At 39.7% G+C, this 22,877-nt stretch overlaps 1 protein-coding gene across 3 annotated transcripts in view; it reads left to right on the forward strand.

Annotated features, from left to right (window-relative positions):
- Positions 1–1,150: 1,150 nt before the first annotated feature.
- Positions 1,151–22,877, forward strand: part of znf512 (zinc finger protein 512) — a 55,534-nt gene continuing 33,807 nt past the window's right edge. Inside the window, exons 1-7 of one of the 3 annotated variants that reach the window (XM_080192311.1) lie at positions 1,151–1,205; positions 7,632–7,731; positions 10,989–11,059; positions 13,289–13,359; positions 15,537–15,730; positions 19,015–19,101; positions 19,854–19,970. In XM_080192311.1, the coding sequence (XP_080048437.1) occupies positions 7,641–7,731; positions 10,989–11,059; positions 13,289–13,359; positions 15,537–15,730; positions 19,015–19,101; positions 19,854–19,970 (631 nt within the window). In that variant the 5' untranslated portion in view covers positions 1,151–1,205; positions 7,632–7,640. Of the gene's footprint in view, positions 1,206–1,305; positions 1,480–1,600; positions 1,679–7,631; positions 7,732–10,988; positions 11,060–13,288; positions 13,360–15,536; positions 15,731–19,014; positions 19,102–19,853; positions 19,971–22,877 lie in introns of those variants that run through there. The other 2 variants (XM_080192310.1, XM_080192312.1) reach the window with 2 other exon arrangements.

The raw sequence follows: 22,877 nt of genomic DNA on the forward strand, positions 1-22,877 counted from the left end.
GGGATGAGTGCGGCCAGAAAATCCCATCCATGGGATGTTTTGTTTTTTCTTCTCTACCAATGAATGTGCAGTTTGTGGTATGTATGAATGCCTATTAATTCAGGTTGACTGCATTAATTCTAGATGTTTTTATTTCTTCATGTGATGTGGGCATTGGTAACTAGGCCAGCATGTGTTGCCCATCCCTAATTGCCCTTAAAATAAGTGATTTGTGGCCATTTCAGAGGGGAGTTAAGAGTCTCATTGCTGTGGATCTGGAGTAACATGTAGATCAGACTAGGGAAGGATGGTAGGTTTCTTTCCCTATAAAACATTAGTGAATAATACGATGTATGTGAATAGTAGAAAATATTCTGTTTGTTTAAAACTGGAACATTATGGAGGCATTCCCTTTACAAAAACTGGCATTCACTTAATTTACAATAGAATTTACAGATCCCTAACTGCATTTTATTACAATTGTGGGGCTTAGAATAGTAACACTATTGCTTTCTCTTTAATATTTGGGTTGCACACACCTCTTTCTATAAGTAGCTGCTACTGCACTCCATATCTTTATTTAATATCTGGATTGTGTTCTTTACCTCTTTCTCTAGACTCTGGATTGCACCCTCTCTAACTCTCAGTCTGAAGCTCTGGGTTGCACCCTCTCTAACTCTCAGTCAGAACTCTGAGTTGCACCCTCTCTAACTCTCAGTCTGAAGCTCTGGGTTGCACCCTCTCTAACTCTCAGTCTGAAGCTCTGAGTTGCACCCTCTCTAACTCTCAGTCTGAAGCTCTGGGTTGCATCCTCTCTAACTCTCTGTCTGACGCTCTGGGTTGCACCCTCTCTAACTCTCAGTCTGAAGCTCTGAGTTGCACCCTCTCTAACTCTCAGTCTGAAGCTCTGAGTTGCACCCTCTCTAACTCTCTGTCTGACGCTCTGGATTGCACCCTCTCTAACTCTCTGTCTGACGCTCTGGATTGCACCCTCTCTAACTCTCTGTCTGACGCTCTGGATTGCACCCTCTCTAACTCTCTGTCTGACGCTCTGGATTGCACCCTCTCTAACTCTCTGTCTGACGCTCTGGATTGCACTCCTACGTTTCAGTTGCAGACGCACATTAACCCAAATGTGCGCAGCTCCAGGCGGAAGTGTCGTCTGGAGCCACTCCTTGCCCCGGTGCGGCGGCGTCAGTCTGTTCTGAGCGTCTGGGATTTTAAAGGTAGTGTAACTGCGGCATTCACTCATCATTTAAGATGAAATAATGCCTGGGAAACATGCAATGGAAGTTGCAGTCCTCTCTGCTTCTCACACTGCTGGCCTGGTGTTGCACCGAGCAGTGGAGAGGGAAGGTGCACGGAGCTGCCAGCCTTGCTGCTCCCTGTCCTGCGCTTAGTTTTCTGGATATTGTAGAGGAGGCGGTTTTGTTGTTAACGCCATTTTTTGAAGGGATTGAGGGAAGGAAAATATTGTAATGTTTGCACTGTGTGATCATGGTAAGATGAGGGTTGGAAGTGGAAAAGTCAGCTGTTTTTTTTTAAAATGTTCGTTTTGAAAATGAAATTTTAAATTATTAACTCTTTGGACCTCTTTGCTCTTGTGAGTGGAAGTGAAAGTTCAAAGAGACAGTATCCGCCTGTCTTTCTCCCAGCTTCTTGCCTCTTTCGCCTCCAGCCTGCATTGTTTCTGTTCCAGGTATGTTCTACAGGAGCTAGGGAGGCCTTAAATCCTACTTACTAATTTCAGTTAAAACACTGACTATTGTCTGAGATAGAGGGAGCAGTATTTTCAGTGGGACTGTATGTACCAAGCTGCAATTGATTTGAAATTATGGACTATTGCTGCAGAAATAGAGAATAATTAAAAGCAATAAGTATGAATATCCTTTGTTGGTATCCACTCCGTAGGACAATTGTACTGACCTAGGCATCAGCAGTTATAATACTGATTACTAGCTATACACTTGTCCCTCTTGTATTTTGGGAGGAGTGCAGTATTCTTGTGCTAACTGGGTGAGAGAGAAATGGTCTCATTGGTCTGCAATGAAGTTACAATTGACTGTTTATATCTTAAGTCTCTTATTTTGGAGACTTATGGATCTTCTCTCATTTTTGAATCTATTTTCACTGATTCCTGATTTTGAGAGAATGTTATTAAACAAGTTAATCAACTTCCTTGACCAAAATGCTGACTGATATTAGTGTATGTATTACATATTTTTCTTTGCATGCAGTTGTTTGAACTCTCAAAGCATTTTACTCCTTTGCTGAAGCATTGACTTGTTGCCAAAGTATGTTGATTTGACAATTATTTTCTACCTACTATTTTGTCTGCTATCTATGTTATCGTTGCATGCATGTCAGCAGAGTTTCAACAACAACGTGTGTGTGCATATGCAAAGCATCTTCAAAACATTTAAAAGACACCTCTCGAGTATTACTTAGACATTGAACCACATTAAGAATGCCAAGTCTTTAGTACATATTACTTGGTTACAGAGGTTGGTTTTAAGGAGTGCCAATGTGGGATCAAAGAAAACTAGAAAGCACAAGAGGAAAAGTCCTTGGGTAGCTTGCAAGATTGAAGGAGATTAGCGCTATGATGATGGTGAGGACCTGAGGGAGTAGTTTGAACCTCACCTCTTATTACACAGTTACTTCTATTAAAGAATCATAGAATCATTTCTGTGTCCCAAGAAGTAGTTGGAATTGTGTGTTATAATCTGGGACCCCAACTTGTTATATGAAAGGAAATTTCTGATTTGTGGAAAGTACATGTTTGATTTAACCTGAAAGAGTTGTCTTCAGAAAGCTGTTGGTGGGTAGCCTAGGAATGAAGGATTTAACAGAATGAATGGTGCTTATGGACTATTGTCAAAGATGTTCCTTCACAGGAAGATGTGACTGAAAATGAGGAGTAGAAAGAGAGAGTGAATCCAGAAAGGATTACCTCATGAAAAAAAATTAGAAGTCCAATAACAATAGTGAGAAAATGGAGGAAAATGTTCCTGAAAATAATTTTTAAGGAAAGTAATTCAGCAAAGTTATTGCACATTGAGTGAGTCTCCTGGAATCAGAGGTATGGTGGAAAAAAAAGAAAATTGAAATAGAAAAAGTAGCAGCTGAAACCTGAATACTGAGGGGAAATTAAGAGTTAACAGGATGGGAAATAATGGATGAATGAAGAGAGCTGATGGTAATGTGACTCAGGTGATGCAAAAAAATGCTACTAAAAGACAAGAACCACTAAGTCACAGATTGAAAGAATTAAGGACATTAGCTTTAATTTATTTTAATGTGTTTTTATTGTTAGTTATTCTTGTAATCAAATATTAAAAGAAGGATTGATTTTAATAATTGCATGATCCTATTACAAGGTCTGGGAAGCCTTGCTCATGTTAATGATGCTCACAACTCCTCAAACTACAACTGCCTGACTTGTTTCTGATCTACTACAGAGACTTAACTATTGCTAATGACAGTTGAACAGAAGTACAAAATTGGGGGAAATATCAGAAAATGCTGGAAATGCTTGGGTCTGACAACATCTGTGGAGGGAGAGAGAGATAGAGTTAATATATTAAGTCCAGAATAGCATTTAATACCCTATCTAGCTTCCCTTTGACCTTTTTCTAACTTTGTTCCTCCTTTTATATGAAGTGAAAGATTATTGCACGGAAGTGAAAAAGATATTTTGTGTAAAGGCGAGTGGCAGGTCAGATAATTTAAGAATATAAAGAATATCGAAGAATGATAATAAGATTGATAAGGAGGGGAAAGCTGGAGTATGAGAGAAAGCATGCCGGTAATATAAATTTGGACAGTAAGAGTTTCTAAAGATATTTAAATATGAAGACTTAGAGTATAAATCTGATCAAAAATGCATCTAAGGAATTGGTAGATGAATTAAACAGGTATTTTGCAACTGAGTTCACTGGAAGACACAAGTAACATCTCAAGTAGCTGTAAATCAGGAAATGGAAGGGAGGAACTTGGGAAAATTAAATCACCAGAGAAGTGTTGAGCAAATTGTTAGGTCTGCAGGTCTGGATGGACGTCACCCTAAGGTCCTGGAAGAAGTGGCTAATGAGATAGTTGATGCATTGGTTAGTTTTCTAACTTTCCCTGGTAAGGTTTGGGTAAGGTTCCAGTAGATTGGAAGATAACAAATGTAACTCCATTATTCAAAAAGGGAGGGAGATTGAAAGCAGGAAACCATAGGCCAGTTAACCCAACATCTGCTAGGACCCATTAGTAATGATGATATTGTAGGGTATTTGGAAAAATTCAAGGCAATCAAGAATCAACATGGTTTTGTGAAAGGGACATCGCATTTAACCAATTTATTGGAGTTCTTGAAGGATGTATTGTACTTAGATTTCCAAAACACATTCAGTGAGGTGCCACACCTAAAGTTATTGTGTAAAATAAAAGCTCATGGTGTCAGGGACCAACCTATTGGCATGGATAGAAGATTGGCTAGCTAACAGGAAACATTTGGCATAAATGGGTCTTTTTCTGGCTGGAAGGGTGTGATGAGTGGTGTGCTACAGGGATCATTGTTTGGGCCTCAACTCTTTACAATTCATACAAATGACTCGGATGAAGGGACTGAAATTACAGTTATTTAATTTGCTGACAACACAAAGTTGGATAAGAAAGTAAATTGTGAAGAGGATATAAGGAGGCTGCAAGGAAATATAATTGAAGTGAATGAGTAAAACGCTGGCAAATGTGGGTAAATATATTTTGGCAAGAAGAATAAAAATAAGCTTATCTAAATGGTGAAAGATTGCAGAGCTTCTAAGGTGCAAAGGGATTTGCGTGTCCTAGTGCATGAATCACAAAAGACTAGTATATGGATAGAGCAAATAATTAGGAAAGCTAATAGAATGTCCTCATTTATTGTGAGGAGAATTAATTATAACAGAAGGGAGGTTATGCTTCAGTTATACGGGCCATTGGTGAAACTACATCTGAAGTATTGGTTTCCTTTATTAAGGGAAAAATGTAAATGCATTAGAAGCTGTTCAGAGAAGGTTTACTAGATTGAGTGGATGGCCTTATGAGGAAAGGTAAGAGAGGTTAGGTTTGTATGCACTACTGGAGTTTGGAAGAGAATGAGGCCATTTATTTTATAGCTTCCACCTGAATTGGATCTATCAAATTGCTTCACCTCGCATTTGTCCAGATTAAATTCCATCTGTAATTTCTCCACTCAATTTTCTGGCCTATCTACATCCTATTGTAATCTCACAGTCCTCATCACTATCCACAACTCCAGCAATCTTAGCATCATCTGCAAACTTCCTAATCAAACCAACTATGTTTTCTTCTGAGTCATTTATATATATATGACAAACAACAGAGGAACATCACTAATTATAGATCTCCATTCAGGAAAAACACCCTTCCACCACTACCCTCTCTTTGGCCAAGCCAGTTCTGAATCCATCTAGCCAGTTCACCCCGATAACGTGCAATTTAACCTTTTGTCGCTGTCTGCCATGAGAGACCTTGTCAAATGCTTTACTGAAGGCCATATAGAAAACATCCATGGCCCTTCCCTCATCAATCATTTTTGTCACCACCTTAAAAAAAAACTCAAGTAAATTTTTCCCTTATACAAAACCATGCTGTCTGTTGCTAAGACCATTCAGTTCCAAATGTGCGTAGATCCTAACTCCTTTCTTCAACAATTTCACTATCACTGACGTCAAGCACACTGACCTGCAGTTATCTGGGTTAGCCTTCTTAAATAATGGGGCAACATTGGCTATCCTCCAATTCTCTGGGACCTCATCTGTGGCCACTGAAGAAATAAAAATTTCTGTTAGAGGCCCAGCAATTTCATCTCTTGTCTTGCTCAGTAACCTGGCATAGATGCCATCTGGCCCTGGGGATTTCTGTACCTTAATGCTGTTTTTAATACACCTAACGCTTCCTCCCGTGTAATGATGACTTGTCCTAAAGGGTTTACATACTTCTCTGAGACACCACCAATCAATGTGTCCCTCTCCTTTGTGAATACTGATGTAAAGCACTCATTAAGGATCTCACTCACTTCCTTTGGTTCTGTGTGTAATTTCCCTCCTTTGTCCTTGAGTGGACCAACTCTTCAGCTACTCTTATCTGTGACATATGTATAAAATGCCTTGGGATTCGCCTTAATCCTGTCTGCCAAAGAAATTTCGTGACCCCTTTTTGCCTTCCTAATTCCTTGTTTGAGTTCTTTTCTACTTTCCCTGTACTTAAAGGTCGGTTATGGTATGCACACACAGGTCACTGGAGAGCAATTGAGCGTGTGATTTTTTTTTTCAATTCCTGTTTCCTCAGGAACTTGGTTGATGCACCACATGGTTTCACTAAACATACACATCAAGTAAAAGCACACTTATAGGTGAAATTAGACAATGAAGGAGTAAAAAGCCAGAGGCCCTATATGTTTTTAACTAAAGACATATTAAAAAACCTTGAATCAGCTGAAATTGCTTTGCATTCTCATATCTATAAAATATGACTTGGCTCCATTGATTTTCCTGCATGCAACTATGCTGAGCAATCATAAGTCAACTATATATGGCCTAGTGGTATTATCACTAGAGTATTAGTCCAGAAACTCAGCTAATGTTCTGCGGACCCAAGTTCGAATCCCGCTATGGCAGATGGTGGGATTTGAATTCAATAAATAAAATCTGGAATTAAGAATCTACTGATGACCATGAAGCCCTTGTTGATTGTTGGAAAAACCATTCTGGTTCACCACTGTACTTTAAGAAGGAAAATCTGCCATCCTTACCTGGTCTGGCCTACATGTGACTGCAGAGTCTTAGCAATGTGGTTGCCGCTCAATTGCCTTCAGGCAACTAGGGATGGGCAATAAATGCTGGCCAACCAGCAACATCTATGTCCTATGAATGAATTTTTTTTAAATCCATAGATGTTTTAAATATCAGTGTCTGTTATTTTTACTCAGAGGCTGGTGACAGTCTGGAATGTGCTACCTGGAAGGAAGATAGAGGCAGACCTTGCATCCTTTGAACAGTGCCCAGATGAGCACTTGGCACGTCATAACATTCAAGGCTATGGGCCAAGTGCTGGCAAATGGAATTAGGTGGGAGGTCAGGTGTTTCTCTCATCTCGGTGCAGACTTGATGAGTCGAAGGGCTTCTTCTGCACTGTATGATTTTTACATGCATAAACATAAAAGCTACTTGAAATAACAGCTGGGAATTCTCCTTTACAGGTCAGGTAGAGCTCAGGTATAGTTCATGAGCTTTGTGACATCAGTGATATTGTCACACAACTGGTACCAAGGGCCTAAGATCAATCTCTGCACACTTCTGTATTCTTTCAATCTGGGCAGGTTGTACGTGTGTGGGGCCAGGGCATGTGGAATTTGACCAACGGACAGTTATAGCCAGTGTGGATCGACAACAGGTCATCAGACACATGGTCTGAATAAAGAGTGAATGCACATGTACCCAGTATGATGGTCTCCTTCAGATTTAAAATCTTTCGAACCTCTCCCCTGTGCTGCTTGTGTTAATCCTGAGTTTATTATCTTGTTACCGATTTTCCCTGTTAATATTTCTTAAGCCTGAAAATACATTTCATAAGTCCATTTTTTTTGTTGTTGTACTTTGCAGTTTCTAGCAATGGCACAAAAGAACAAGATCAACTCTGAGGTGGAGGTTTCAAGCAAGAAGTTGTTAAAAGCAAAATCAAAACAGAAGTCAAAGGCACGAGGTAAAAATGAACTCTGATCAACACACATGCAGTACACTGATTAGTAGAAACTGGATTTTTTCACATTCTCTTTTATTTCCGTCCCCCCCCCTTCACTCAAACCTGTCACACTTCTAATTTTTTCCAGTTCTGATTTAAGGTCATTGACCTGAAACATTAACTCTGTTTTTCCATGCACTTTCCATGTCAGTGGGCGTGACCTTGTTTAGATTGTTTGGAGTGCAGCTTTTGTGCAAAGACTATGGGCCAATTCTGGGTGTGATTGGGACCAAGTTTGTACTTGGTATCAAGAACCAAAGAATTTTGGGCCCACAGTTTTGGTGAGACTGCAATACAAATATAAGAACAGTATAGCACAGGAGCAGGTCTTTCAACCCACCAAGATACCTGTCTAATCTAATATTTTCTTGCCTCTGCATGGTCCATATCCCTCTATTCTTGCCTATTCATGTATCTCACTAGATGCCACCTCACCTGAGTGTTTCCAACATTTATTCTTTTTAGATTTCAGATTTCCAGCATCTGTAGTATTTTGACTCTGAAAAGTAAATGTTCAATATCTACACTTCTCTTTTAAATGGAAGTGTATTTTGGAAAACAAAAGCGCTCATTGTGTTATTAATGACACTGCAAACTGGTGTGCCCTACATATGGTCTATCTACAATCATCAATGCTGCTTAGCAGAGCAAGAAAAGTTAGTCATTAACTTTATGTCCTATTGCATGCTTTTAGATGACCTTGCGTTACCTGGATGCATGGTTATTTCAGAATAAACAGAAATCCCAGTTTGGATACTATGATCAACAGAAATTGTGGGATTGCTACAAATATCCTCCACCTTTGGTTTGATTTGAATTTGGATGTAAAGGAAGGAGAAGAATGTAATTCTCAGGACCAACATTTCTTCTCAGTCCATGCCCACTGCAGACCCCACCAAAGTGTGTTAACTTAAGAAGGTTGCAAATTTAGAAGTTCCTAGTGGATTCTAATGCCTATATGGATGCATCTCTGGCACTCAGACATCCAGTGTCGGGATGGGAGTTACCCCAACTTGCATGCCGCATTAGTGAAAGAGCTGCAGTTAACATGTCTTTTTAAGGAAACTTGTCTTGTTATCTTCAATGTGCAATCCATACCTATTCCTGTTGGACATACCTGTCATCCAATATGGAAGCCTTTTGCTTGTAGCCCGGCACTTTCCATGTCAGTGGGCGTGACCTTGTTTAGATTGTTTGGAGTGCAGCTTTTGTGCAAAGACTATGGGCCAATTCTGGGTGTGATTGGGACCAAGTTTGTACTTGGTATCAAGAACCAAAGAATTTTGGGCCCACAGTTTTGGTGAGACTGCAATACAAATATAAGAACAGTATAGCACAGGAGCAGGTCTTTCAACCCACCAAGATACCTGTCTAATCTAATATTTTCTTGCCTCTACATGGTCCATATCCCTCTATTCTTGCCTATTCATGTATCCAAGCCAGGCATTTTCACTGTGAATCACTTTTAATGTTTTGAGGTACCAGTTTGAATTTTTGCAAGTGGTGTTCATATTTATTTGTTTGCTATTTCCAATTTCATAACAAAATGTGGCTTTCTGGCTGTTTTATGTGATCAGTGGACTCTGGGGTGGGGATCATTGAAAATTAAATATATGCTTGCATGAATATTTTTGTTTTTGCTTTAAATTGCTCCAATAATTGTATGAAATGTATAAGAATAATAGATTACCTCAATTCAGTCCTCTCTGTCCAGAAACTGAGAATTTAGATCCAGGTGTTTTATTACTTCTTTTGATCCTGTCTACTTTGCAAAATGTACAGATCTTGATGGGCTTCCTACTAAGGAATAACATTTGGAAGTAACTTGCTAGAGAGTGAAACCTGAATATGTAGTGTAATTGACTGAGAACATGTATTTAAAAGAAAGCTAATAGAAGCTGATAATTTGGGGACACCTTTTTAGAATGTATTTTAGCCTGAGCCTCAGGTCTGCCACAACTGCATAAAGCCAGTCAGAAATATGCCTTTCCCAAGTGAAATTACTGAGCAGCTTTCGTGTTATGTCTGACCACTTGTTACTGAGATTAACTTAATCATACAAAGCCATTTTACCAAGGGTACTTGCCATTACAGATTTTCTCAGAGTCCTATTTCAATTCAATAAATGTGCCACTTGCCAGCCATTTCAAATACATAGTGTTTTAAAGTATCGCAATTTATTATAACTTGCCCACAGGGCCAGATTTTGAATACCTTGTAAAGCCTGGAGTGCACCTCAAGAATTTTTTAAGATAAATATAATGGAAACAGAAAGATGAAAGAAACAATGACCTTAGATTTTCTAAAGAAGTGCAGAAATGGACATAGTTTTGTGCTGGCAGTTAAGGAATTCTGATTTTTGTTTCGTGTGCTAATGTTGGCTTTACATTTGTGCAATATTGAATTGTCGTGTCTCTTTTGCTACTCTACCATTTTTGTTGGTTTTTCTTTTTGATGCAGTTTTTTAGTATCACCAGGATGTGACTTTTCTAGGCACCACCACCACCTAAAAACATGCCCTCCACCATTAGCCCACAATGGAAGCAGTGTGTACCATCTACAAATACATTGCTTTAACTTGCCAAGGCTCCTTTTAATCAGACCTTCAAAACCTGTGACCTAGAAGGGTAAGGGCAGCAGATGCATGGAAACACCATCTGCAAATTCCCCTCCAAGGCACAAACCATACTGACTTGGAAATATATCTGTTTCCTCACTGTTGTTGGGTAGAACTCCTGGAATTTCATTGCTAGCCAGACGGTGGGTGTACCTACACCACGTGGACTGCATGGGTGCACCACCATCAGGTTCTCGAGGAGAGTTAGGGATGAATAATAAATGTGAATGCTGCCCACACCCCAAGGATGAGTTCTTAAAGCAGACTAGTTTGACAAGTCAGTATTGTCATATATAAATAGGTTTTGAAGTGTACAATGTCAGAAAGAGAATTAGAACCAAGAATAAACCTAACATAAATTGTAAAAATCTATGATGTACAGCTCTGTGTCTTAAGAAATACATCCACTTTTTAAAGTTAATACTCATTTACTTATCTCATTCTGGATTCTTAGTAGTTCTTTCTTTCCTGTTTTAGTAAACATTGCCAATTGCAGGTGTTCAGAATGTATACAATTGTACGGAATGGAAATTTCAGTGAATAGATTGGATAGGCAAGGTTTTTAGATGAGGTTTTAAAACATATTTTACTTATTATAAAGGATCTAAAAAAGCATCTGGAGGTGGAGATAAATCCTCAAAAGGGAAAGATGCTGAACACCTGGGATTTCAGGTACGAGTCTTGTTTGTTCTTTTGAAGATCGGCTTGTAAGTTGAGAATTTCTAGCCCACACTTTCAAAATTAAACTAACGCTCTGACACTGTCTTATTTCCCATTGCATCTTAATTTCTCTTATTTATAGCTTCCTGTGTAAGAGGAAACCAACCGTTCTAGCAAAAATTGTGGTATGGTTAAGGAATTTCCTGCAGCTGCAATTTGCAGTTCGTAGAATCATAGAATCCTATAGTGCAGAAGGAGGCCATTTGGTCCATAGTCTGCACCAACCACAATCCCACCTTGGCCCGATTCCCCATAACCCCAAGCATTTACCCTAGCTAGTCCCCTGACACTGAATCAATTTAGCATGGCCAGTCAACCTAACCCGCATATCTTTGGACGTGTTCATCAGTTGCATATAACAGACCGGCAAAATATTTAATCATTTTTAATTTCCATTGCTGTTTTCTTTTGTTTCTTCCCTCAAGGTGACAACTTGTTTAGGTATGATTTTCTTAGGCACTGGTTACACCACCTGATGCCTCAGCCAAGTCTGGCTCTTCATGTATGAGCTTAGACAGTGACTGCCAGCAAGATATTGTGACTTATTCACTGAGTTGCTCCATTGGTATCATTGGCTTTTATCTGTGTCACTGTGTGTTAAATCATTTGGCCTGACCACTCCATGACAGTTGAGCCACCTATCTCCCATGTTTTGTTTTTAAGTTCCACCTTAAATGCTTCTATAGTATTTGCTTTAATATTAGAAGTTTTCCCAAATTTATAGTATACTTATCCAGTGGCTTATCTGGGAAATCCTCCTCTGCAAGGATGCAGAAGACACTTCAAGGCTGAGAAAGGTGATTCCTGACTTAGCAAATGTGTCAAGTTGATAAACTTCATCTTTTTGGAAGAAGGGTTGATGGGTGCATTCGATCCAAACTTTGTCATTCAGGAAGTGGGAAATTATGGTAATCTCTGGCGGGCGAGAAGAGCCCAGGATCGCCATTGGACAGTTTTTGGTTGGGTTATTCAGCTCTGACACATAGGGTGCTTCTTAATCATATACACAAGTCCAGAAGGAACGTTTACCCTACGGAGTGACAAATCTGCCGATTCAGTAATCAGTGATTGTGACTTTTATAATGGCTGCATTCAGTGTTCACACAGCATCGCAGGAGGAATCAACTCTGTAACCTGTTCTCAGCAAGTCCATCAGTCATTATAGTATGTTAATAAGATTCCCACCCCTCCAGTATTTGACTGCAGCCTTTTCTTGCAGACTCTGCCACCCAACAGACAGCCTGTCAAACTTGGTGCTGACAGTCAGGGAAGAGTGAAAAAAATTCAGATGAGTTCCTGCTGTTAAATTCAGCAGAACCTCGGTGCTTCCTGCGTTTGAGTTTCCTGTCGACTGCAGGTTCCCCCACCCACCCGCTTCCTTGTAAAATGTCAGTAAAGGTATGCCTGATGTGGGCTTGGGCTTGGCCTTGCCACTAGACCTTCACCATACTCTCATGTATTTTTCATTAGGAGCTGAGAAAAGCAATCTTTAAAAAAAAAAGGCAGGATGGGAATGTAGTAGATTAAAAGTACGGCTCTCCAGCTGCCAAATTAAAGCATCTTGGAATTTATTAATAAATCTTAGACAATTTTCAACAATGCTCAATAGGGCAGTAACCTGCCCCAGGTGGAATCTCACCCATTTCCTTCCCATTGATTTTCAATAGATTGAAATCGGGCTGAATTGCACAATTGTTATAGTGCAGCAGGAGGATGTTCCGCAGGGGGGGAGATCTTCATTCAGTCTGGACGGAAATAACCTAATGATCAAAAATAGTGCTGATGGCACAGTATGTGGTGAACTTCATTCTCGCTGACTTCACAGTTCTCTCATGCCTCAATGTTGAAAATGTTAAGCTTCTAATCTTGAAATTTCAGCATATTTAAAATGGCCTGTGTATTATGATTGGGAAGGATATAACTTTACATTCACCTAACGTAGCTTCTCTTTCACCTCTCTGGGATTGTGGCATTTAATGATCGGGTATATGATGTTTTATTTCTTAAATCATGAAAACCAGGTGTAATTTGCATAGATCATTTGAATTTATTGAAATATTGATGCACATTGGAGAGTAAAATTGCCTATTTGATTCCCAGATTCGTGGAATATATTCTTTTCCCAGTATCTGCGTTCTACCTTAATTTTAAAATTATTTACAAAAATGCTTTTCTTCCCAGACTGCTGAACATCCTGAAAAGGAACTAGAACCAAGAATACAAAAGATAAAGATCACGTTGGGAGATGAGAAGTACGTGCAGTTTGCTGGACTATGTCAATTGTTTTCATTTAAAGTTCTGAATAGAACATTTCACATCTGTAATTTCTCTTCTAGTTTATCAGGTTCCCCTTTCATAGAACCCCACAGTGCAGAAGGAGGCCATTCGGCCCACTGAGTCTGCACCAACTCTCTGACACAGCATCCCACCTAGACTCTGTTCCCTCAATTCCATGTATTTGCCCTGCTAATCCCCCTAACCTATACATCTTGGGACATTAAGGAATGCAATTTAGCATGGCCAATCCACCTAACCTGCACATCTTATTAGAGCCCTGGAGGGAAATCTATGAAAATTATTTGTCATGCATTTTTGTTTTTACAGTCAAGAAGCCTTTTTATCCTTACTTCCAAAAGCCGAACACATCCAAAAAGCAAACACTATTTTTTTTGAATGTACTGTAATGTGAGCTTGAAAGACCCTCACCAACTTTTGTCCAGGAAGTCTAGTTGTTTGTCTGCATTGTTTACGCTCAGACCCACTTGTCTTACCTTGTGAATTTTAAGGTTATTTGTGCTTTTATTTTACCGTGATCATGCCAGAAAGACCATCAGATATCTTTATGGAACATTGCGAAAAGGAAGCATAATTCGATGTCAGTTGCTAAGAAAGTCATACAGTGCAGAAAAGGCCTGTTAGCCCATCGAGCCTGCACCAACATAGTGCAACTCCAAAGTGGAGTCATTGCAGAAAACTAATCATGGTACATCTGTGAGACAAATGAATGAGGAGTATGTGGCTGCAATTGCATCTTAAAACCAAGCATGCCTGAATACCGAAACACAGACAGCCTTAAAGGTTTTGGATAGAATCATAAAACCCCTGTGGTGCAGGAGGAGCCTGCACCTATAACAATCCCACCCAGGCCATATCCCTGTTACTCCATGTTAGTCCTGCTAGTCCCCCCAACACTAAGGGGCAGTTTTGCATGGTCATCAAACCTGCACATCTTCCTAGGCTCTAATGAAAATTATTTGTCATGCATTTTTGCTTCTACAGCCAAATATCTGTTACCCATACTTCCCTACTCACCTGCATGTCTTTGGTGTGTGGGAAGAAACAGGAACACCTGGAGGAAACCCATAGAGACATGGGGCAAACGTGCAAATTCCACACACAGTCACCCAAGGCCGGAATTGAACCCAGGTCCCCGGTGATGTGAGGCAGCAATGTTAATCACTGTGCCACAGTGGGTAAAGAATACTTGACCTGTAGAATTATTGGACAAGAGAACGGGCAGCAATGTGAAATATTTTGTAACGTAGTGAACTTGTTATGCAAAATGCATCACTCAGTAAGATGATGGACACATTCAGTAGTTGCATTCAAAAGTGAATAAATATTTAAATAAGAAAAGGCTTTGGAGAGCTATGGGAAAGAGCAGTGGAATGGGATTTGTTGCATAGCTCTGCTGAACAGCTGGTATAAATACACTGAATTAAGTGGTGACATTTTGTACATTTTTATAAAAAAGTGAATTGCATTTATAGTGCATCCATTCATGTGTATCTGGTTTGTGCCCTAATTTATACTAACTTGAGTACCGCTTTATATATTACTACGTTTTAGCAGCACAACAACAGGCTGCTTCACTAACTAGTGCTTGCGTGTGTTAATGCTCCATGTGAGCTTCCTCCCACCTCTTTAGTTTGGGATTTATTAATGACTATATTTTATAATCCCTGATTTGTATCTCACAAAAAGTGGGGATCTCCAGCAGTGCTTTCAGTTAGCGTACTCCTGGTTCTCCTTCCCATAGCAATTAAAATCATCTCTTTGTGAACCATGGGCATGATAGTACACTGGTTAGCACCAGCCCTGTGACACTGTCTGTGTGGAGTTTGCACATTCTCCGTGTCTGCGTGGGTTGCCTCTGGGTGCTCCAGTTTCTCCCCACAGTCCAAAGATGTGCAGGTTAGATGGATTAGCCATGCTAAAATGTCCTTTTAGTGTCTCATGATGTGAAAGTAAGGAGAAGTAGGGAGGTAAATACATGGGGTTATGTGCTTAGGGACTGGGTGAGATGCTCTGTCGATACAGATTCAGTGGGCTGAATGGCCTCCTGCACTGTAGGGGTTCTATGCTGTTCTCCAGTGTTTTGTTTTGACTGCTATTAAAACAGTCATGATGTTTACCTTTTTTTACCTAGGGCTAAACAATACAAAAGTAATTTTGTTACCAAGGACAGCCAAGAGGAGTCTTTTAGCGATGATTCATCCTCGACATCAGACGATAAGGTCAATGGAGAGGATGATGGACAGCTGGCAATCAGAAAGCCCAGATATTGGTTAGAGATGAAGGGGATGGAGGCATATGTGGAAAAATGCAAGCAGAAAGGGAAAGGTAAATTACAAATCTTATCTTTATAATTGTGTAGTTTGCACACAATCTCCGATTTTCATAACCTTGGAGCTGGGTAGATCATTTTGAAGAATCAGCATGTATCAAGATGTTACCAGTACACTAATAGCATCAGCAAGTGGCCTTTGTCTGGAAGTATGTTATCTGTGATTCCTTCACTCGCATTCTTGATTATCCAAGATAGATTTGGTGGAAGTTGGAATTAGTTTTGCATATATCAACTGAGGCGCAATTGCCCGTTCTGTATTATTTCACAGATTCTGTTATGCTCTGAATTCAGAAAATAAGTAACTGTTATCTGGACGCACAGTACCTTGTAGAGTTTACTCTTCAGCAAGCCAGCAGTTTGAATGATGCCACCTAGAATTACGACTCTGTACTTTCAAGTGTACCTCTTTTTTTTTAAAAAAGAGAATGAAGAAACTTGGAATCTATCTGCACATTCTCAGAATAAATCAGATAATCTAAGTAGACAACGTACTTACCCGAGGTATATGGTTATTCTGATTATAGCACTTGAGCTGGCCCAGATACAATGGCTGAAGGGTCTCTGCACTGTAAAAATGTGGGATGTTGAGGGTGGGGTGGCGGGTGGAGGGGTGTGAAGAATTCCATTTGTTAAGGCATTTCACTGAAGTTTTACTAATTTACTTTTCAATTGAGGTTTCGAAAATCTCACTTATTCTGCAATTTTAAAAAAAGAACTTCCAGGTCAGGTGGCATCTATGGAGAGAAAAATTTAATTTGAGATTTCATATTTTTTGATCTTTCAGCAGAATAGTAAAAAGTTAGATGTGTAACGAATTTGACAATACAGAGGAAGGGAAAGGCAAGAAGGATGCGAAGATCTGTCATGGGTGAAAGATAGGAGAGAAAAGAGGGTGGTGGCCTGCAAAAGGGAATTGTAATGGGACAAGCAGAGAAATGAAAGTTAGCTTTAGAAAAGGTGTAAATGGCAACAGCACAATCGTCATCAACAATCTGGAGAATAGAGTGGGTGTATATTGAGTCCAAACAAATAAGGCTTGAAGTGCTCGTCCTTGAGCTACTGTTGGGCACCATTAGGAACCAGGTAGGAGGCCAAAGCTGAACCAGGGCAACATGGTGGCACAGTGGTTAGCCCTGCTGCCTCTCAGCTCCAGTGACCTGGGTTTGATCCCTGACTTGGGTCACTGTCTATGCGGAGTTCGTACATTCTCCCCATGTCTGCATGAGTTTCCTCCAGGTGCGCTGGTTTCTCCCACAGTCCAAAGATGTGTGGGTTGGGTGCATCGGTCATGCTAAATTGTCCCTTACTACCCCAGAATGCATCGGTTAGAGGGATTAGAAGTGTAAATAATGTAGCGTTGTTAATCGGGCCTAGGTGGGATTGTTGTTGGTGCAGACTCGGGTCAAATTTTGCAGGATTCTATAATTCTATGACTGAAATTGGAATGGGGCAAAGAATTAAAATGTTAAGCGTCAGAAAGCTCAGACTAGTGATCATAAATAGTTGTGCTATTAGCCATTCCTAAGGAACAAAATCTACTTTATAGAGAGATTGCTATTTTAGTGCCTTTGTGGACAGGGGGTTGCTGGAACAAATGGGACATGACCATTGAATTTTTATTGTTGCAGGCTGATCCATTTTACAGAACTCAGGATAGCGTTAGTACAACTTAACTGACAAGCCTAGATCAATGGTAGCAATTGATTGTTATAGATGAGCTCTTATTTTCAGCAGTGCATAACTTTTTTACTTATTTATTTTCTGGTGTGTTTCTTTACCGGTACTTAAAATTTAACCTGCAATACGATACCCGCTGTAATGGTGAGTCTATTTGCTACCTGCTTTCAGCTTCACTTCAATTCAAATAAAAATCGATGGATGCTGAGCAGAGAAAAAGAGTCAATTTCTTAAGTATTGGGCAGTTTGGTAGGTCGGTATGCAATTCTTCCATTTTTGTGACCCGAGTTCAAATGCAGTCAAGAATTCAGATACAAGGCTTTACATGGCCAGCTATATTGATCCTAAGTTAAATTATCTTTGAGAGTTGCAACTCTTCTATTTAAGAGTATAAATCTGTCAAAGTTTGGTACTAGTTGCTGGTCTGAGAAAGGATGGTGTGAAAAGATCCAAGTGCTATAGGAGGGCAACTCTTGTGTTCCCTGCATTTACAACAATTAATTAGTGTTAAGTGCTTTAGGAAATCCTGAGATTGGAAAAGGTGTTTATAAATGCGAGATTGTACATTCTTTAGGATAGAATTAAAACGTATAATGAAGCAGGGTAGAGGAAGCTTCACTTTGCATTTTTTTTGATTACAGGAAATGGAAATCCTGAGTTCCCTGATGAATGCAAAATTAAAGTTTGCAAAATTAAAGTTCACAAAATCATTGTTTAACCTGTTGGTTCTCTAATATAAATTGTCTTTTGTTCTCTGACTTGCACACTTTTTTCCTTTATCTTGAATGCATTTTTATTTCTTCTGCTGAGGTGTGTGTGTCACTGGCAAAGCCAGCATTTGTTGCCCATCCCCAATTTTCCTTCAGTGTTGCGGCTTACTAGGCTATTTCAGAGGGCAGTTAAGAGTCACATTGCCATTGATCCCAAGTGACGTGGAGGCAGACCAGGTAAAGATGGCAGATTTCCATTAGTTTTATGACAATAACTTGATGCTTCCCATTTCTGAGCCCAGCTTTCAATTCTGGATTTTTTTACATTTGGAGTTAAATTCCACCACCTGACATGGTGGGATTTGAACGCACGTGTGTATAAACCATGGGGCTCGGGTCACCAGCCCCACGACTACTAATACATCATTCACCACCATCCACCACCCTTGCTCCCCCAAATATAACAATATTTAAACCTGGCCTAAAATGACATTTTTTACAAAATAGAGACTGCGTTGCAGCGTAATTATCTTATTTGTTTTTCAATGAGTGGAACACAATATTAGATCTATGATGAGAATTTCTTGCTGTGCTGATTTGTTTTAGTTGTATTGCATTTTACAGCGTGTCTTCCACTTTTCGGTGCCACCAGGCTAAGCAGATTGCTTGCTGCAGCACTTGCTAGGCCCTCTTCACCAGATTTCTTTTGTGATGTATGATCCGTTCAACATCTGTTGAATTTAAATTTGTAATTTTTGTGGTCCTCTAATCTAACCTAAACTGTGGAGATTAACTACAAAGCTATGCTTATATATTTGCATTCTGTAATCATAGCAAATTAATAGATTTGAAGTATTTCTATTGCAAAATGTTGTGATGTTCTATTACAGTGGACAGGAAGGCTTTGCAGAAAAAAAGGAAGATAGATAATGTTGACACTGATGAAGAATCTACCAGGAAAGAAAGAAAACTTACAGGTACAATTGCTTCTATTCAAGAAATGTCAATTAGTTGAGCGACATAATATGCAGAGTCCTTAACATTTTGACATGTTTCTCAAAGGTGGTTAGCACCTTTCTTCCTCATCAATTAATCTTGATTTATCTTAGGTTTTCTTATTAAATGCATTCTCTATATCTCTGGATCTCTTCCAGGTATAAATTTCTTCAGTCTGATCTTTGCTACATAATATAGAGTCATGAATCCTTCAAATATACATTGTCCCCATTTCACATCTAGTACTGGGAACTGGTATACACCATTACATTGTGTGACAGTTCCTGTATTCTCAGAATGATTATTTTAGGGGTTTGTGCTGGTGCTGTAATGCATCACACATTTTTAGTGTCACAAGCAGGCTTACATTAGCACTGCAATGAAGTTACTGTGAAAATCTTCTAGTCGTCACAGGTACACCGAGGGAGAATTTTAACATGGCCAATGCACTTAACCAGTATGTCTGTGGGAGGGAACTGGAGCATCCGGAGGAAACCCATGCAGACACGGGAGGAATATGCTGTCTGATTTACTTCGTAATGATGAATATTGTCACCCTTGTTCTTAGTGCAAAATCCAGGCCATTGTGTTAATGCTGTATTTATTCCAAATGAACTTGATTGTTACATGAGATTTCAGTGTGCAGTAAATAAGAAATACTACTTTTCTGGTGTTATTTTAAAATACTGAATGTGGATATGTCAATTATTTCAATTATTTGTTTTTTTAATAGTAACAAACAAGCATGGTAAAAAACGAAAATCCTTTAAAGTCAATGCAAAAGCACAGAGTCCAAAATCTAGAAATCGCTCTCAGTATGTGAGGAAGGATCCCCCTTCGTACCCAGCAGGTATGAGGTAAATGCTGCTGTGTTGACAGTAACTCAACATGATAAAGCTTCACTTTTTTTCTTGTGTATTTCTGCTGTAGTTTGTTGGGATGCTTATGGACATCGTTTGAGAAATATTTTTATTAGGCTGCTAACTATAATTGCTTATTATGGTAATGAGCAGCAACCTGTCAAGGGAGCTCTTGAAGCTTGCCTTTTAAATCTTTGAAAAAAAAGTTGTTTTTTAAAAGACTGTGTGCTATTTTACTCTGTCAGTTGACATAAGCCAGAGGGCTCCTGTTATTGGATAAGGGCTGCATGGCTGATATCACAACCTTCCATCACAGCAGAGCGCCAGTTCAGTTGACAGCTACACGTGGGTAGAAGCTTTGTTTAGCTGAAGGAATCAAACTGTAGTAAGTGGGTTTTTATGAACGAGTTTTTTTTTGATGTAATGAAGTCTGCAGAATTTTTTTACTTAATTGTACTTTGTAATTTCTGCATGGGTCCCAAGGTCTGTCTTTGGTGGGTACTACATAAGTCGACATGGCAGCTGTAAGGGCAAACGGTGGGGGAGCATGGACTTGCATGAGTTGGCACTAAATTGTTGACAGAGCTATAAAAGGTGAATGGTATAGGCTGATATGTGGAGGGGCAAAGATTGGCGTCAAATTTATAAAAGGCTGAGGGGTTGGTGAAGAGGAATAGGTTGACATCGGGGGAATGAGGAGCTGTAGGGTTGTGGGGCATAACATGGTAACACCTTCGCATGGGAGCAAGAGCCATATGGAATGGAATGGATAGAGGGGGCATATATTGACATTGGGGTGGGTGGAGGACACACCTTGGCATGAGGTGGGGCATGGGGAGTGCAGGCTAAAAGGATGTTTAATGTTTTATTCGTTTTAAAACTTTGGATATAGTGCCAGATTCCAGTGCAGGTCTCTACTCTACTCAATCTGCCTCCATATCCTCAGTCCTTGTGGAGTCATCTACCCTGACTTCTAATTCAGCCTGCCCTCTGCTCCCAGGCCCCCCCCCCCCCCCCCCCCCCCCAAAAAAAAATCAGGTTATCTTCATGCAGTCAGGAATTCTCCTGTCTTTGCACATCTGACCTGTGTGTGACAATCTGGAATCTGGAGTCACTGAAAGAAATTTCTGGATTTTGTGTTTAACTGCTGATGTGGATTCCAGAAGTTGCTGTCCATTTCTAGGAAGTAATGAAGACAAAGGCTGACAGTTTAGCTGTTGATTATACCTCCAATATCTGGAAAACTGTGTCCCTCCCCCTCACTTTACTGGCATTAATAACAATCCTCATATATCTGGGATTCCTTCCTAAGATAGGTTTCATTATTAATAGCTTTCCCCAGTTTCCAGTGCCTTCTCAAATCCTGCCCCCTCAACCACACACAGTTACTTCCACTAATCTATTCTCAAAGTGCCATGTCACCTCTATCAAAATCAAAGGTCCTACATAAATGCAATTTGTTAGATTGCTGTAATGTGGTTATTAATGATTGTTATGGGAGGGACTATACTCTGGTTGACTCTCCAGTGCCTCCTGAGAGCAGCTAGGGATGGGCAATAAATGTTGGCCAGCCTGCAATGCCCATGTCCAACAAATTAATTTTTAAAAAACTATTTATTTAGAGGAATGTTGTTTCCTGTATTGCCAAACCTGAGGAAGGTGACAACTTCATTGAGTTTTTAAACACCTACTTCAGATGAATGTTCACAAACTTTGATGGAAGAGACAATATCTGAGGAGCTCTGAATGCTGTAGTTTCGATATGTGCATTCTGATTGTTGCAGCAACTACATCACCACTGATGAATATAAGGGACTTGTCACTAGAGGGTGCTGTTGTCTAGCTTTTTGCTTTCAGTGATTAAGCTAAGACAAATTTATAACGTTTTGCGAGAGCATTGATGGCTGGGGTCATTGAATTTATTCAAAAATGAGTTAGTTAGATTCTTATAAAAAGCAAAATAATGCTTTGATAGATTCTTGATTGACACAGGTTTTGGGAAGCAGATTGGAAAGTGGAGTTAAAGTCACAATCTGATCAGCCATGAATCCCATTGAATGGCAGAACAGGCTTGATGGGCCAAGGGCAAAGTTATTGCTGGAAATATATTTTCCAGTGATAGATTACTCCACATTGATTTAGAAGACTTATTCAATTCTGATATATCATGGTAAGCTCACCAGTAGATAAGTTGTCAACTTTTGTCTGATTCTGACTGATCAGTATATTGATCCATAGAAATCTAGATTACTGTACCAAGATGTTTGCACTGCTCTACACCAGCACAATCCAGAATTCATCACACAAATGCATCATCACACCTTTAGCGTGTGTATCCAAATATTTATTCATTTATCTGTTAATAGAGCCATAGAATTTTGCAGCACAGAAGGAGGCCATTCGACCCATCGTGTCTGCACTGGCTCCCAAAAAAGCTACACTGCTGGTCCCATCCTCCAGCTCTATGTCTAAAGCCCTCTAAATTCACCACTTTGCAATATGTTTCCAGCTCTCTTTTGAAAACCTCCTATGGAATTCGTCTCCTCCACTTTCCCAGGCAGCGCATTCCAAATCCCAACAATTCTGAGTAAAGAAGTTTCTCCTCATTTCACTCCTAGCTCTCTTGCTGACCATCTTGAAATTGTAACTCCTAGTCACTGACTGACATACCAACTAGTGGAAACAGAATATCTTTCTTTAGTCTGTCAAAATTGTTCTTATATTTGAACATTTCACTAATGTCACCTCTTGATCTTTTCCACTCCAAGGAGAATAAACTCAATTTCTCTCATTTCTCCTTCTATCTAAAATTCCTCATTCCTGGTATCATTCTAGTAAATCTCCTTTGCACTCTCTCTAGGGCTTTAATATCATTCCTGAAATGAGGTGCCCAGAAC

The sequence above is a fragment of the Carcharhinus amblyrhynchos genome, chromosome 7, assembly GCF_965287045.1.
Source record: "Carcharhinus amblyrhynchos chromosome 7, sCarAmb.v2.hapA, whole genome shotgun sequence".
NCBI classification, from domain to species: domain Eukaryota; kingdom Metazoa; phylum Chordata; class Chondrichthyes; order Carcharhiniformes; family Carcharhinidae; genus Carcharhinus; species Carcharhinus amblyrhynchos.